At 37.7% G+C, this 17,614-nt stretch overlaps 2 protein-coding genes across 3 annotated transcripts in view; both read right to left on the minus strand.

Annotated features, from left to right (window-relative positions):
• clcn5a (chloride channel, voltage-sensitive 5a) overlaps positions 1-17,614 on the minus strand; it is a 90,856-nt gene that overhangs the window by 35,574 nt on the left and 37,668 nt on the right. The window lies entirely within an intron of this gene.
• On the minus strand, positions 1,717-17,532 carry LOC127986242 (phosphatidylinositol-binding clathrin assembly protein-like). 2 transcript variants are annotated; one of them, XM_052588508.1, is made up of 19 exons: positions 16,680-17,532; positions 13,809-13,951; positions 13,497-13,572; positions 13,286-13,388; positions 13,034-13,127; positions 10,835-10,946; positions 10,539-10,645; positions 9,482-9,523; positions 6,969-7,054; positions 6,152-6,185; positions 5,824-5,966; positions 5,555-5,640; positions 5,042-5,158; positions 4,906-4,936; positions 4,655-4,787; positions 4,487-4,510; positions 4,308-4,364; positions 2,499-2,615; positions 1,717-2,398 (listed from the first exon to the last, which is right to left on the minus strand). In XM_052588508.1, the coding sequence occupies exons 1-19, from the start codon at positions 16,807-16,809 to the stop codon at positions 2,384-2,386; spliced, it is 1,650 nt and encodes a 549-aa protein (XP_052444468.1). In that variant the 5' UTR covers positions 16,810-17,532; the 3' UTR covers positions 1,717-2,383. The 2 variants fall into 2 exon arrangements, with proteins under 2 accessions (XP_052444468.1, XP_052444469.1); XM_052588509.1 differs by lacking the exon at positions 9,482-9,523.

The following is a 17,614-nucleotide window of genomic DNA, read 5'->3' on the forward strand; positions in this document are numbered from 1 at the left end:
TTCATACATTGCCAGCATTATACTCTGTGAATGTGTATATTTATGAGTTGTATTTTTGCACCAGTGCACTCAACAGGAAATGTAGTCAGCTCTGCTGTCAATTTCCTAGACATGAGCCAGTCCAGCTCTACCAAAGCTGAAGTGAAAGTTGCAAGTAAACGGGGTGGTGATTTCAAATTGGTGAGATATTGCTTGGGTTCAGTATAGTTATTATTTTCAATATGATGGCAGTAGTTAAAAACTAGCCACTTTTTCTCTATCCTTTAGGCTGTATCAGTTCATTCGCTGGATATTGGAAATATTGAATTGGGGGTAAGTGGGCCACAGGCAAACAAACCTTATCTTCTTTTCCAAGCTTGAGCTTTTTCTCTGTATGTGTAATTAATCTAATTGTTTTCCATATGACATGCTCTACAATGATTAGGTGAGCTTCTTGAGGACGTTCATGGGGTTTTATACACCTATTTTTTTTTTAAAAATATCGGTCCATTCAGAGAAAATGGATTGAAAATTGTTTACTTATCCTGTCTGGAAGACATTTTTTGTCCAATAAAATAATCTTTAAAATAATAATATTCCTCTCACATGCAGCTGACTAGCAGTGTCAAAGGAAACCGCATTTGTCATGGAGTCAGTAGCACCGTCGACCAAATTCTGTTTCTGCAGAAAGAACTGGGAGTTGTCAAGTCTCTTTGAGAGAGATCATGTCTGGTATTTGCAGGCTAATGAACAACAGCGCCCCCAGTGGTCGTTTTGACAGCATGACATATCTTTCTAAAGCAGTGGCTATTTTGAGGACTTACTTCCCAGTGGAGCTTGTGCCAGTCGGTGAAGCTGCAAACTTAATTACGATATTTTAAATGTAGTGTAGGTAGTATTAATGATCTTTGTAGATATGTGTGTGAGAAAACATTATTGGAAAAAGTCATTTTGTCTTGTTATTGCAAAAAAGGCATATTCAATTTGAAGTGTGTTTCTTTTGCTACAATAGCTTTACCAAAAATGTCTTTGGTTGGCCAAGCAGTCCTGCCCACAAAACATGAGATTCTGCACAGAGTGGTCAGTTGTTTAGCATTAGCGAATAAGCCAAAAAGCATTTTTCTCGATTTTTAGCTATTCAAAAGTACCTTTGTATTTTGATGGTTTTAAGCTGAAGCTAAATAGTCCTTGGTTTGTAATTTTTTCATTTAAGAATTTTTAAACCTAAATACAATCACCAGAAGTAAAACTCTAAAGGCTATAAACTACACCATGGTCACATGACTTAAAACGTCACCACCATTAAGCTTGAGCTTGTCTTAATCAGGCTTTTAACCAAAAACCCATTCAAAAAACATTAGTTTGCTAATTGTTTCTGGGTTTTGGCCTACAAAATACATTATCCCTGCAGCACTCTATACCCTCATTTAATATTTCCTACATTACTCCTCTAATATAATCTACTGATCCATAAACTGACAAGCAAGAATACATTCAGAGTTATGTTAACATTGTGGGGCTATCCGTTAGTGGCTAGCTGTTGAGTGTACCTTGATTGTGCATCATGGGACTACTGCCATCTCATCACTACTGCCACCTCAAATGCTGTTACCTTTAATAGTGCACTATATAAGGGTGGAGAGTGTGCTTTCAGACACAACTGTAACTCAGCGTCATGGTATGTGCTGTGCATTTCAACAGATATGTAATAAATTGTATAATTTCCATACAGAAACATAATGCTGTATTTTACTTTAATCCAAACAGCCATACCTTACCATACCTGAATGAGGCATTACAAGTCATGTAGAAACGAATCAAACTTTTAAGGTGAAATCCAAAATGTTTGGGGACGAGACAAATGTACGAAAAGTGACCTGTACACATTTCTCCAAGACTCAAGAAATTGGGATGCCAGCCACTGTGGCACAATCAACATTGACAGTGGTTGATTCGAAACACTATTCAGGCAATGTGCATACAAAACCGTGGCTTGGTTTAGACATTATAAACATTGAATTAAGTGTGCACAATTACAACAATCACTTTTCCAAACGGGGGGAGGGGCTTGACATCATGACAACTTTTCATTCCACTGCAATTCACTGTACACTGTCATTCCGTTTGCATCAGCCAGTGACATCATCAAAGAGGGCTGCCTAAAAACACTAGATTTTGACACTTAGAAATTAAAGGTAACATGTAAAATGACGGAGGACTGTTATGTTGCTGGATGGAGGGGTATGTTACAAACACACGGGCTAAAGGGGAAAATGCCACATGAACATCTTCAGTCTCTTTGACCCAGTTGAACCGTTTCTCATGTCTGCCTTGCCATTTTTGGTTTTGGATTGGATGATGTTTTTCCTTGGGCATATGTGTCAGTTCATCATGCTCCTCAGTGCTACATGAAGTGCATCTGGAAAAAAGGGAACAATTTTATCACAGGTTACAAGTACAGGTACGCACTGAAAAACAGCCGTCAATATAATCTTAATGAAGCTCTTGAGCGAGCATACCTGAGCTCCAGGGATTGGGGTGAAAGGATTGGTGGTGCGCAGGATGGGCTGGTTATATATCACAGGCTGGGGAGCCATTAAGGGCATTGACCCCATCTGGCCCACAGGGGGAGGAATCTACAGAGCAATGAAATGTTCAGCGTGAGCGTTGTACTTGAGGGTTTAAGTCCTGGCTTCTTAAAAGGTTAGTTCACCCAAAAATGAAAATTAGCCCATGTTTTACTCACCTTCAAGGCAACCTCTAGGTGTATATGACTTTCTTCTTTCAGACAAATCCAGTCAGTTATATAAAAAATTATCCTTGCTCTTCCAAGCATTGGAATGGGAGTAGGCGGTTGTTTTTTTCAACAGTCCAAAAAACATAAAATAAAGCACATCCATCCATATTAAAACATGCCTCACACAGCTCCAGGGGGTGAATAAACGCCTACTGAGTGGAATCATTGTGTTTTTATAAGAAAAATATCCATATTAAAAATGTTATCATGAACCGCCGGCGTATGTGCTACACCAATGTCGTCTGCCCAGAAAGGCTTGCACATATAACAGTCAGCGGAAGTGAGAAAAAGGTGTTTCTAACATTTAAATATGGATAGTTCTCTTCCAAAAACACATCGATTCGCTACAGGAAGCCTTTATTCAACCCCTGAAGTAATGTGAGCCATGTTTTAATATGAATGGATGCACTATATTTGATGTCTTTTTTTGGACTGTTGAAAAAAAATTCCCACTTACTCCCTTTCTAGTGCTAGGAAGAGCAAGGATTATTTTTTAGTATAGTTCCAACTGAATTCCTCTGAAAGAAGAAACCTAAGATGCCTTGAGGGTGAGTAAATCAAGGGGTAATTTTCATTTTTGGTGAACTAACCCTTAAAAATGCTTTGAAGATTTGGAAAGGAGTAATTACGAATCAGGTGCATTCACATAACTATGGCCGGAGCAAGATGATGATGTACCTTTTAGTAAAATCAACAAAATTTTAAATCTACAAAATGATAAATAAAGAAGGTGCATAGGGTGTCTTTATTATGTTTTCTAAATTTATTTTTTAGATATTATATTGTTATTGTACAATACAATGGTATTTTGTACATGCAACTTAGATTAACTGCAAATGAAAACAGTTATTTAATTAATTTGAACACATTTACCATTAATACAGACATGTTTTCTCACTAACTCGGAAACTCTGGGCTTTAAGAATATCTTCTCAACAGGTAATTATGAATTTGTGATGATATTTGTGTGTGTTCAACATGTAAATCTATTCTTTACAACATTACTCGAACGTGCCATTCTTAAAGATTCGGGTCAGTCAAAAAGGTAACCGTTCATTGGTTGGCGACATGAAAAATTCCATTTTATTTTAAATAAAACAAAACTTACATTCATTAATGATGTATTAAATCAATCAAAAGTGTACCGTGATTGCCACATAATAAAAGAAATGTTTCCTGAGCACCAAATAAGCTTATTAGACTGAAGACTAGAGCAATGGCTGCTGAATATTCAACTTTACTGTGCCATGAATAAATTAAATTTTAACAGATAATCAAATAGAAAACAGTTATTTTCAATTGTAATACTATTTTCCAAAATTACTGTTTTTACTGTATTTTTATAAAATAAATGCAGCCTTGCATTAAAAATATTATAAAATATATACGTAGATTAAATAAAACATTAAAATATATACACACTATACGTCACACTTCTGAACAGTAATGTATAAAACAGTTAATATATATTGAACCCTGGATATTACACAGATGTCAAAATGATCAATTTGACATGATAAGAAGTACCTACCATCCCATACACAGGCACTTGGGGGGTTGTCATTGGAAATGCAACTGGAGCTGGTGCCTGAGAAAGGCAAATATTGAATAAGTAAGAATTAAGAGCATAGAAATAATTATAACTGGTTTATTTTGACAGTTCTTTGAATTAAGCTGATTAAATCGTGTTTATGTAGAAGCAGGACTTACATAGCCAGTATAAAACATCCCATTCTGTATCATTACAAAAACATGCAGAAGAGAGAAAGACAAAGATTTTGATTGGCAAACATATTGTACTCAAACATATCGAACCGAAGAAGCAGATTGACATTTCCTGATGGGAGCATGCCTTGAACAATGAGTCAATTTCCATACCATCTGTGGCATCGGTATGGGAGCAGGGGCCAGGTGTGTGTGGCTCCAGGGTGCCGTGCCATTCATGGCTTTAGACTGCCAGTGGGAACCTCCAGACGATTTCTTCTCAAAATGAGTCCACTGAACTTCTGGCCTAAAAAGAAAGGATTCCTACGTCAGACTGTTACAGCTGTACTTCATATAACAAAGACGATTGTTTATGTTGTCAATAAACCTAAAATATCATTAGCTTTACATGCTAAAAACCTTACTTTTTGGCTGGGGGTCCTCCAAAGTGTAAATCTATGACAAATGCAACATGTATAGTAAGATTGAAAGTATTACAGTCTGTAGTGATACATTAAACTGCAATAGAAACAAAATAAATGAGACGGCTGAAAGACTCACTGCCCATGAGATTGGCCAAGGACGAGTCCAGATCATTAGTAAGTAATTTTCCTCCATTGTAGAACTGTGTGCCTTGACTTTGGACCTGTGAGGAGAGGGCAGGCTTCAAAAGAGCACCTGTGTGAAAACCAATCTGGAAGAAAAAAGACAGAGGAAACAAGTCAAGCTCAAAATGCAGAGACAAAGATGCATATCAATTTCTCTCTTTAATTGAAGTCAGATTTCAATTTGATTTAATGCACTACAGGGTGGTATTTCAGACTCATTCAAGAAGATGGAGGGGAACCTGTCTTAAAATGATCATTTTTGTATTAGTTCGAAAAATGACACACTTCCCTTTTGAAAGCCTTTAAACTTATCATAAAAATATGTAAAACACTCACCCGATTGAGTAGAGAATGTTCCATATAACAAAGAAATGAAGAAAAGGCTAAATTAACATTGTATTAAAGAAAGTGCCGCAACATTCAGTATAGAAAATGACCAGAGACAGCTTTGTGCCAGTTCCATTACCTCCCCAGCTGTTGTTACTGGGTGTCTGAGCAGGGGTGCTGCAATTGTGTTGGAGATCAAAATGGTCAGTGGCGAAGTTGTGCACTCTGTTTGGGATAATCAGGAAAATTCAATTCAATCTTGTAATGAAACACAATCACTTCTAAAACTTTGGTCTCACTTTTTCATTGCTATGTGAATAAATTCAAATATAGTAATGAAGAGTCATTTTATTTCATAATAAAGTGCCACTACGCTAGCAACACTCCAGAAAAGCAGGCCTCATGTACCCGTTTGTGATGGTGAGATCAGGTGGACTGGACAGAAGCTCGGTGGCACCGCTGCTGGTGCAGCTACTGTTGGCACTGCCCACAGACTGGCCACTGGGGGATATTGTTGGGGTTTGCATGCCAATGTCTTTGAGCTGAACAGCCTGCAGAACAGAAATAACAGCAACTTGATGACACTGACGCTGAATGTTTCAGAGAACATGTAATTGTCTGGATAATAATATGCAAAAGGGAAGGGTTTTGAAAATATGTTTCATGCTGTTGTGAAGTTGGCACTCATTAGCAATTTGACAGAAATATGAAGCGATAAATGAATTAGATTTCATACCTTTGCAGGCTGTAGTCTGTCACCCTCCACCTCCCTATGAATGGAAAAATAGAATGATTTACTGGAACGTCTGATAGCAGCGGATCCATAAACAAACAAAACAATCAATTGCACTATTTAGGCAAGTTTCAGTGTGTACATTATGAGGATCTGTGAAAACCATACTGTGAGAACCAGAATCACTATGGCAACATGGTTATGAGCTGAACTGTAATGACCATTCAAACTGGCACCTAATTTTGGGCCAAGTGGAGTTTGAATGCAACTAACAGAGAAAAAAAGAAAGTTTTGGACTTTTGACAAAGGTGCGTGATTATAGCAGGTAATAAAAAGTGTGTCTAAAATGCTGTGGCAGAGATGAAGAAATCTTCAATTTCTGATTAAAAATTGATTTTCAGATTGTATTATTTCTTTGAAAAAGTCATGTGACAATAAAATCATTAAGGGGGCCCAAGGGGGCCTCAAGATAACTTGACATTATTTAATTATTTATTTGTTAATTTTAATTTTGATTTATTTTATTACTAATTTATTTGTTACATTACATCAAAAATTTTTTTTAATAATGTTGTGGGGAAAAAAGGGATCTTGGAGTTCAAAAGTTTGAGAAACACTGATCTCAATTGATTAAATCAAAGAAAAATGGCTGAACACTTTTTTTAATGTGTGAAATCATTATTAATACAAAGAGTACAATTCCAAGAACTTGGCAAATGTTTATAAACTACATTATCATCACTTTTTTGCCTATTCATCAGGCTGGACATTTTTATTTGTCATTGACCTGCATCCCAAATTCCAGTATTATTTGGCGTACCTGCTGCCGGTAGAGGCCTCTTTCATTCTCTTGCCCTCCAGAGAAGCCAGATGTTGTTCCAGAGCTTCTAAGAGACTGCTGGGAGCCTGGTGGTGAGGGCGAAAAGGGATCAGGCAACACAACAAAATCGTTAAAAGTAGCAGCAGCAGCGAATGATCAAAACACACATTCATACACAGACATTTGCACTTCTATCTATGAATCCTAAAATAAGAAATTGATGCCAAAACTACGTATACTTATATTCTATCATCTCTCAATCACTCATACCTCCACACAACAAAAAGGCTGCATAACTAAGAGAACCTAATAGTGGTTATGAGATTCTGAAAACAAAGGGGAAACACAACAGAAGTAATTTAAGTGGAGAGGACTTAAGCTTAAAAGCTACACATGCAAAAAAAAATATCTGTTTCCCATGCAAGTTCTCCGACAGACTGTTTCCTAAGACCTGTGAGGTCAACTGAGATCACTGGAGAATAATTAAAACCATGAAAAAAAGCAAACTGACCTACAAAAGGGGGTTTTGTAATCATGCACAGGATATAACTGCACAGGTATCAAAAGCCACAGCAGAACCTGCTAATCTTTGGATTCCACTTGGATTTCTTGGAAATAAATCAGGAGTAAAACTGTAGCATGTTCGGCCCGATTGTAATGTCTGCATCACCAGTTTGATAGATTCCCAAAACACTTGGAAGCCAAAGCAGGTTAACCGAAGAAAGGCAAACATTGAGTGAGCCCACGCCGCCAGTATTTTATGCACGTATTGCACTTTCATCCAGAAGGAGCAGCGTCAATTGAATTGAAACGCTGGTCGAAAGGATTCAGTACAAGGGCACTTGCTCTTATACAATGTTTGCCTTCTGGCCACGCGCATGCCAATTCAAAGGAGGAAATTTCACAGATTTCTCAGATGAGTAATTTTAAGGAAGACAATAGAGGGAGCAGTCTACTGAGAAATCTTAAACATATGCAACGAAACAACACACTATAAAAGGAGAGATAAACAAGGAAGAGAAGTTAAGACAAGGGTACTACAGAAGCAGGAGTATACAAAAGGCCATAATGAATATCTAGCTTACAGACAAGAAAAGGCTCTTAAATAGGACTCATGAAATAAGCCTAATCAATGGTGCTAATGATAGCGTACTTGAGAATAGAACGCAGGCCTTCTGAATACTGCTTCAGCTTAAGGAAACAAGGCACTCCTTCTAATAAAATGTTTTGTTGACATGTTTGAAGTACCACTGTGTAGTAGTGTGCCAGCCCAACACCTTCAGGAGTCCCTGTCCAATGTAAATGAAAATGTCAAATATGCCAAATGGTGGCAAACTGAAGGGGGACGTCAATGTCCGGTGGCACCCTTGCAGAATTGTTGAGAGACGCTGGAAAAGCAGGTCTATATTTGGCAGTGCTGCTGACTATAAAACTTCATGAGGTGCCAGGCAGAATTTAGTCCCCAGCTCCAGTTTTAAGTCATTCTTTTAGTTTAGTGCACATTCACTATTCTTCCCAAGAAGCTATCCAAGCAGAATACCCTACCAGTACAGAGATATATGGCAAAGGTGAGTGCGTACAGGTTAGGAGAGTTCTTTATTAAGCGAAGAATTCAGATTCGCCACATAGGGTGTGGCGGAGATCGTCGCACAAGCACCATTTAGCCATATATCAATCTGCGTAAAGCCACCTTTTCGCTGTCTCCAACAAACGACCGACCAGAAGTCGCTCCATGCCAATGGAGAATTGCAAATTTCGAAATTTGCGAACTGGATTTGTGGACTGAACTTGAGCTTCGGTTGAGTTGAAACATTTCAACTTCTGTTACCAGACAACATGCGACAGATGTTGTGTATTGCAATCTACGAACCATGAGTGCGACATTTCGCCAATTTTTTTAAAAATTCTTAAATAAACACTCTTGCAGAATTGGCGGCAATAATAATTAAGTCCTAAATAGTTATCTAATAATTATTAAAACAACTATTTACACTCATAATATATACATTTTGTGAATCAATATCAATTAATTCGTTATTCTTGGTGTTAATACAATCATCCGACAGTCGTATGCGAGTGTCGGAGACAGCGAAGACGCAGCTTTCGAATTACAAGCAGTCAAATTTCTCATGGGTATATGCCAGTAAGAAATAGTGGCTCGAGGGGCAAGCACTAAGCTTTAATGAGACCTTAGCTGACTTTTCATTGCTAATCAAATGTGGTTATGATCAAGGCAACAGCTATCAGAGATAGCACCTGTAAAAATTCACATAGACTAGCTTTGGTACCCATTTACCTCTGGCGACAACAGAAAATGCAAAACAGCACATCTGATTCCTTGGGAGTGCGCGGGTATGGAGTAAGTTTCTTGAGGCCCCTATCCTAAAAGTCTGATAGATGAGGGGGAAATCAAAAGAAATCAGGGCAGGGGATGATGGTCTATGGGGTGAGACGTGAATGAGAGATCAGGGTGAAGCCACATGAGAGAAACTGAGATGAAATGCACCACTAACCTGTGAGAGATCTGGGATGTCAACCTGATCAATTCCAACTTGCTGTGACACAAAAGAAAAGGAAGGGAGGGAGAACGGAAAACAAAACGTGAAACCAAACGGTAAAAAAGAGAAAAACCAAGGCACGTGGAGAAGGGAGAAAGAAGAATTGAGAAAAAGAGCCATTACTCCATGCAGTGTATGAGAACCAAAAACGAAAGCATGGACGACTGGATGGATGGACACACACAGACATTGAGGTTGTGGAGGTGGCGGAGATGGTGAGTGAGAAGACACTTGTAGGTCAATGGTGAGATATATACATGACTAGGTGAGAAACATCCAAAAGAAACACACAACTAATGTTGACTTTGAAAAAAGACAAGAAAAACAAATGGCATACACACATTGTTATACAAAGAAAGAAATGTGCTCTTAAAGTCAACTTTAGTCAGTTTTTGGATAGCACTTCACCCTTTTCCTGAAGTCATATTATTCAGCCAGAAAGCAAAAAAGAAAAGGAGAGAAACCAAAAAGAGAAGAAACCAAACAAAAAACTCAAGAAGGATGTGCTTAGCATTTTACCCCAATATATGCCTCTATACACATCAAAATAATGGGCTTTACAAACAAAAGTAAACAACTAAATTCCAACCATCGCACTGGCACAGTTGTCAAAAATATCATGTCCTTTATCAAGCTGCCCAGTGTTCATTCATCTATACAGAATCAAAGCTTGATCTTTGCATCTAGTCATTAAAGCAATTATTCATCCAATAGATCCAAATTGACAACTGTGCCTGCATCCAAACTGCAAAACAAAGGTTCAAGTCATCGTTCGCACATTAAGGGACTGTCGTTGCAGTCGTTTCATAGCCCTGGTCTTGCTGTTGTAGAGAGGGACAGATAGATAGAGAGACTTTCTGCTAAGGCATGCAGAGCAGGCACCAGAACAGGCAGCATGGGGTGGGGTCCTCTGATACAGGTTTTTGGACTAAAAGGGACACTTAGCAAAAAAGGGCCTGAACAAGATGAGCCCAACCATCCCATGCATGGATTATATCTGGAGACGTTTTACCTCTGCCACCTTGAGAAACTCTGAAAGCTTGTTCATCCTGGTAAGAAACCTCTTGTATATTTCCAGCGCCTCTTTGCATTGATTCTTCTTCATATTAAAATATTTCTCTTTGAAGTGAAGAAAAAAGCAAGTTAACATTTCTCTTTGAAGTACAAAAGATATTTATAAGACATATAATATATTCATATATAAAAGTTGCTGTGACCAACATCTTTTGCGGCACATATTCATATGCATACTCAGACTACTGAATTACTGAAATTACACAGATCTTTGCTCTGAGGTGAATGTATTACCTAGCAGATTAATGACACCCTCATTGTAAGCAGCAAATATGCGGATAGAGTCCTTGAAGAGCAGCGTGAAGGCACAATTGATCACCCCATTGGTCAGTTCATTAGAGCTGGCCTACAGGGAAGCACAGAGTCACAAATGTCATCAAAACATGTATTTCTGCATTTCTACAAGGCATCTATAAATCATCAAACAATATCAAGCTTTCAAACTTCTCTTTGTGTGGGAAGCCGCATCTGAAGCACCATAGAGGGGTAAGTTGTTACAAGAGTTATATCTCAATAACAGTACGCTTAAGTCAAAGGTTCAACTATGTTTTCAAGAAGATTTTTCATAAACGTTGGGTAGGGGAAGACTGAAAGTTTTTGTTTTAAGTGTTTTACATTTAATTAATTTTTTTATCTAAAATAACAGTTTTTATTATATCCTTACTATCCATATCAAATATTTTATTCCTATATCATGTTATATTTTTTGCTGTCCACAATGTATATGTATAATATATACTACATATTTAAATATATATATATATATAATTTATTATGTAATGTACATTATGAATTATATATATATATATATATACACACACACACACAATGATGACGTATATGGACAAGCAATCTTGACATTTTTTTTAAATACAAAAAATAATACCTATTGCATTCATAATTACCTCAATTACCTAATTACCTAAACATTAACAATGTTGTTTGCACATAAATTCATATGAATCTTTTAAATAGTGATTCTTTTGTGTTTTTTCATCTAGATGAACTCGCCACAGCTTTAAAAATGTGGTGCAACCGTGATTTCTCAAAATTAATTCATTTTCTTAACATGCATCTTTTTTTTTAAAGTTCTCAATAATTAAAGTATTTACAGTTTTTTTTGTTTTGTTTTTGTAAATATATTTTTGTTCTAGAATTAAGATAAATATAAAATTATAATTTACAAACACTTAAAGAAAAGCACTAAAATCACTTTAAAATTCTAAAATGAATTTATGTGCACACAAAATTGCAACAATTGCAATAGATTTTATTTTTGTATTTGTCAAAAATCCTAATATGTCATATATGTCACATTATATATATCATTGTGTTATAATAACGTAAAAAACTTGAAGGAACACATTTTTTCAATTCACCAACTTATTTTTATTTACTTACTTGTGCTGTTTAACTTTGGTATAAATGCAATATCACATGAGTAGCCATCTGATATCTCTCTATATCAGCATGGCTCTAATTTCCTTCAGCCAAATCACACTCATGCTGATATAAAACTAATAACCCTATATAGACCAATTTATGGATAGACGTCACAGTTCTGTCACTTGCAGCTGTGTGCACATTGTGGTGGCAGACAAACACTGGTAGCAATTGGGGGTAAACTCCATGGAATAAAAGAATGTGAGAATAAGAGAAGAGATCCAAAATGCCTTTGGATGTCAGAATCGGAATGCAAATCATTTTTTATAGAGTACTGTTGTCAAAGACGCCATCTGAAACTCAACGCAGACGTGTAAAAGGACAGACTATGAATTTATTGACTATTGATTTAAACAATAGGTCTACATTATATTCACATTCTATTTAAACCTATAACATTTTACATTCATCCATTTTATTTCACAGTTCTGACTTTTATTTCTCGCAAATGCAAGTTTATATCTCCTCGTTCAGACTTTATAACTCGATTTAACTCAACAACTGCAAGTTTGTCAATTCTGAGGGAAAAAAACAGAAGTGTGGGATAGAAAATGCTGAGTTGATTTTTTCTTATCAGTATTGGGACATACATATAATCTCGGATTTGGAAGAAAAATATTGAAATATTAACTCAAAATTACCTTTTTCATTCTTTTATTCCATGGCTTCCATAGACTGCTACTTTACAATGGACATTTTCTACCACCAGATAGGCTCCGCCCACAAAAACACTGAAATGCCGAAAATGGTCTATACTTTGATTCCCTGCTATTGGATCCACATGTGTTAAATAATGCACAGTATTTAATCAAAAAATAAAATAAAGAAATAAATCAATCAAATTACACTGTGTGAAATGCAGTGTTGCATAAAACTGCCGAGATGGAAGAGCAGATGTGAAATAATTGTACCAATAAAAATCGCTCATTTTATTTGTTTTATCCACACAAAAGTCTGGCTTTGGAATCTGAGATATTTTATATCCTGTACCTCAAAGTCCAGAAGGGCGTCCAGCTGATTCTGAACGACAGGTAGAGTCTTCATCAGCTTTTCTATGCTCATACTGCGCATCACTCCATCCGTCCTGCGCAGAAGATATTAATAGTGTGAGGTTATACATAGTTAACTGACAGGTGTGACCACAACTGTACACCTTCAAAGGCTGCCGTTCTTTCTGCAGTAATGATGCCATTTGTCTTGTTTGGCTCATTAAGGAATATTTCCCCAGAGCAGATGCCTCACCCTCTCTTCATCTTGGTGAAATCAGCTGCGACGAGTCTGTAGGACAGAGCCCTCTCAGTCAGATACCTGCTGTAACGTCTAATGTAGATGGACATATCATAACCTAGAAGAGACGTTCAATAATACAGTGCTTTAGGCCACTTAAAGCATCGCATACACAATAAATCTGATGGGAATGTTCAAAAACAAAATTATTAACCATAAAACATACCTTGTAATGCGCCTTTATCTACGAAATCATTCAAGTTAAACAGTGTGCTTCTTGATGCAAGGTACTGGATAAACCTCTGGATGATAAAAAGCAAGTGCAGGGTTAGAGCAAACCGAGCAGAACAACAACAATAAAGATCTACTGAAAAACATAAAAACAAGAAATATTATGTTACACAGCTACCTGAAAGATTTAAGGCTTCAGAAATCTGACAGAATGCTCCTGGCAAGTACTTTTGCATTGATTTTGTGACACACTACATTTCATTGAGAAACTGACGAGGACAAGAAGAATTCAAGCAGTGACTCTTACCTCATTGCCGTACATCATGAGGTGGTGTGTAGTGATGAGAGCTTTAAAGACCACCACCCAGCTCTGATTCGCTGTCCTCTCAAACAATGTGTCAGCCAAGTGAGGTATATTCACGTTCAGCTCATTGGTGCAGTGCATTAGATCTGCGGACGGTGAGCAAAACAGAGCAAAACAATGACTGTACATCATCCAGGACTATTTTATTGTGGTTGAAAAAGGCTGTGGACTTACTTATTAGTTCAGTACTGTTCAAAAGTCTGGGGTCCTAAGGATTAAAAAAAAACTAGGATTGCATTAGAGGGATAGTTCACCCAAAAAATGACAAATCTGTCATCATTTACACACTCTGAAGTTGTTCCAAACCTGGATGAGTTTCATTCTTCCGTGGAGCACAAAAGAAGAATGTGAGTAAACAGCTGATGCTAGCCACTGACTTCCATAATATGGAAAGAAATACATTGTTTGGTTATTAGCATTCTTTAGAATATCTTTTTATGTGTTCAGCATTAAAAAAAACTTGTACAGGTTTGGAACAAGTAAATGATGACAGAATTTTTATTTTGGGTGAGTCCTTTTAATTGATTAGTAAATCAATCTGAATTCATCAGAATCTTCTATTAATCAAAGAATCCTGAAAAAGTGTCACATTAGCTTAAAAATAGTGAATTAATAATAATAATAATAATAATTCATAATAATAAGAAATGTTTCTTGAGCACCAAATCAGCACATTGATTTCTGAAGGATCATGTGACACTGAAGACTGGAGCAATGGCTGCTTAAAATTCAGCTTTGCCATTACAGGAATAAATTACATTTTAGAATGCATTAAAACAGAAACCAGCTCTTTTAAATTGTAATAATATTTCACCATATCCCTGTTGCACTGAATTTTTGTAAGAATACAAGACTTCTGTCAAATAATTACATACCCCAAAATTTGGAACAGTTTGTTTGTTAAAAGAAAAATACAGTTTTTATGCATTTGAAAAATGACATGGCCAACAAACAGGTTATAATGAGCGGGATTAGCTATTTCAGTTACACCCATCACTAACAGGTGCATACAATCAAGAACATAGTCGTCCAATTTACTTAAACGTTTTAAATAGAAACGAGTGTCCCAGAACCCCTTTGGGGGTAAACAAATGAGAAGTCCAAAAAGAAATGATTTATGAGTGAGTGAGTTTATGAATAGCCTGCACAAAGCCCAGACCTGAACACCTTTCCAGTGAATCAGAGCGCTTTCTGTGTGAATGGGGATGAATCCCTGCATCCATGTGCCAACATCTAGGAAAGCCTTCCCAGGAGAACGGGAGCGGTTAGGAAGGACTAACTGATATTTCCAATGCTTTTGAAATCAAATGTCCAATAATCAGGTCGTTTCGTTCAGGGGTCCACATTCTTTCAGTCACATAGTTGTTATGAAACTGTAGTTAATCTAGATGTCGTTCCATAGCTTTGTATAAATTGGCCAACAAATCATTCGAACCACATTCTGTGCATTCTCAAAATATCTATCTGTCGTCTACTTCAGTGGTTCATAATTATATAAGCTGAACTGCCAGAAATGTGATGTTTCACTGTAATAGAACAATCCGTACTGATGCTGGTCTGCTATCTAACATGACATTGCTTGAATAGAGGTTACTCAAAAGTTACACTTGATTTCGCTCTAATTAACTGATAATAGAGAACCTGTGTCAGTGAATGCTAGCACATATTCAGAGAACACCTGCTACCTTTATTACTTTGAATGAGCCTGGCAGTTTATTAGATCTGCAGGCTGCTTTCTTTATGTCCCCCACAGGACACCTGCTCTGGACTCATTAACTGACAGCTTAATTGATAACCCGCTTCATTAATCAACTATGCTTAGTTTTTATTCGTGAATTGAAGAAAAACTCATCTTGACGTAAAGGAAGGTGCACCTTCAAGGCTTCTGTCGGGTTTCCATTCTGAGTCATACAAAGGTGGGATCAAAATAAATAAATAACTCAAACTGCAAATACAAATATCGGTCATAGCAATCACCTTGCCAAGATAGTGGTGGTATTTCGATTTCACAATCGTTATTGTGACTCATATCAGTAAACAGGATTTTTTAACATAAATAACTTCACTATGCTTCTTGCATTAACCTAACACATTAAAAACAAATGGCTCATTTAACAAATGCAATGCAGCATATAATAGACCAGATTAAGGTTGCATAAGGTCCTATATGAAACACCTTAAGCTACAAACACCACTGCATTATACCGCTGTCACCTTCAGTGACTCAGACTAGGATGGCAAACTGTGCAAGTCAACAATGGAGAAATACAAACAGCAACACCAACACTGAAAACAGGAATTAAGGTACAAACCACACGCAATCTGCACCTTGCATTGTGTACGCAAGCTGTGTTCATCATGCTATGCCCTTGACATTGTATGTTTCCTATAGGATTTAACCATGAACACGTTGTCTACATAGGAATCTGCAGAATTACTGAATAATAATCTAGTTGTGGTATCTCCGATGTGGCATGCATAGAATCACAATGATTCGAATAAACAAATAAATGAAGAACGTAACGTGAAATGGTCAAGAGGTCCCTGTCGTATGCAAATTGGTCAGTGTGTCTAATTTGCATTACGTCCCCACGGGACTGTGAACGTGCCACGGTGACCTTCAGTTAATTGATGAAATGAACTATATAAAGTCTGTCCAGAAATCATCATCTAAAATTATCATTTAATTGTCCTCGATAAGGTTGTAAATGGCAGCAATTGAGCGGCTGGAAAAGAGTGAATGTATGACAACAGAAGCACAGTGCAAAGCACAACGGGTGACATTTAGCAGCATTTTTTTCTGCTTTAACCTACAATCAAGGTGCTTCTTCTTGGGCGCGCTGACTTCGTGGGTCGTGGCCTTGCACACGGCTTTGCTGATGGCAGATCCGGTCATGCTGTGCTGAGCCGCGGCGATCCGGTCCGTGATGGACTGTCCCGACATATTACGATTTTCAATAAATCGTCTCTCAAACAAATCTATTCGCTGCAGGGGTGTGTGGGAGCCCGCTCCGTGGGCTTAGTCGGTCTTTCGGAGAGCGCTAGCCTGATACGAACCGGACACGGGCGAGGATGCTCTGACATTCAGATAACGGCAATCACCGCGCGCTGAAACGATGACAATATAATGACCGATCGTTATTTAAATAGGCCTATCCGTTCACCACGCGCAAAAATGACACTATGTTACTCGCTAGCCTCCGGTGTTGCCGGTTAACCATGTGATTGCTGTTTGTAGAACGAAGCTAGCTACGATCTCGGCGAACGAAAATGAAATTCGGAGCGTTCTCGACGTCTAGCAGCGGAAATCTCGCTCTGCTTCATTGCATGCGCGGAGTCGGTGCATCACGGAATTTGATACCAAGCATCATTTCCCAAATTCCTTCAGCGAGCGCCCTTACGCGTTATATAAATGCATGCGCTACTGAGAATACGAAATATTATGTGGCTATTATCCCAGTCGAACAGTTGCAGCAGTGGTCCTAAATGTGAGAATTCGGCATCTCCTCGATGACATCTTTGATGAAGCAACAATTCCAATTTCCTATAGTTAACGGTCGGACGCTCCGCGCAAAATGGCAGTGTGAGAATCAGGTGACTGGAGAGGGGGGCGATTGGACTGTGTCAGAATATCTGGGGTGGGCACCTTAAGGTGGAATTTCCGCACTGCTTTAAACCCCCTCTGTACATTCATAAGAATGCACCAGACGGCCATTTCAGAGTCTTTAATGGTGCATCTTCCCTCTTTT

Source organism: Carassius gibelio, chromosome B21 (assembly GCF_023724105.1).
Source record: "Carassius gibelio isolate Cgi1373 ecotype wild population from Czech Republic chromosome B21, carGib1.2-hapl.c, whole genome shotgun sequence".
Taxonomy (NCBI): Eukaryota; Metazoa; Chordata; class Actinopteri; order Cypriniformes; family Cyprinidae; genus Carassius; species Carassius gibelio.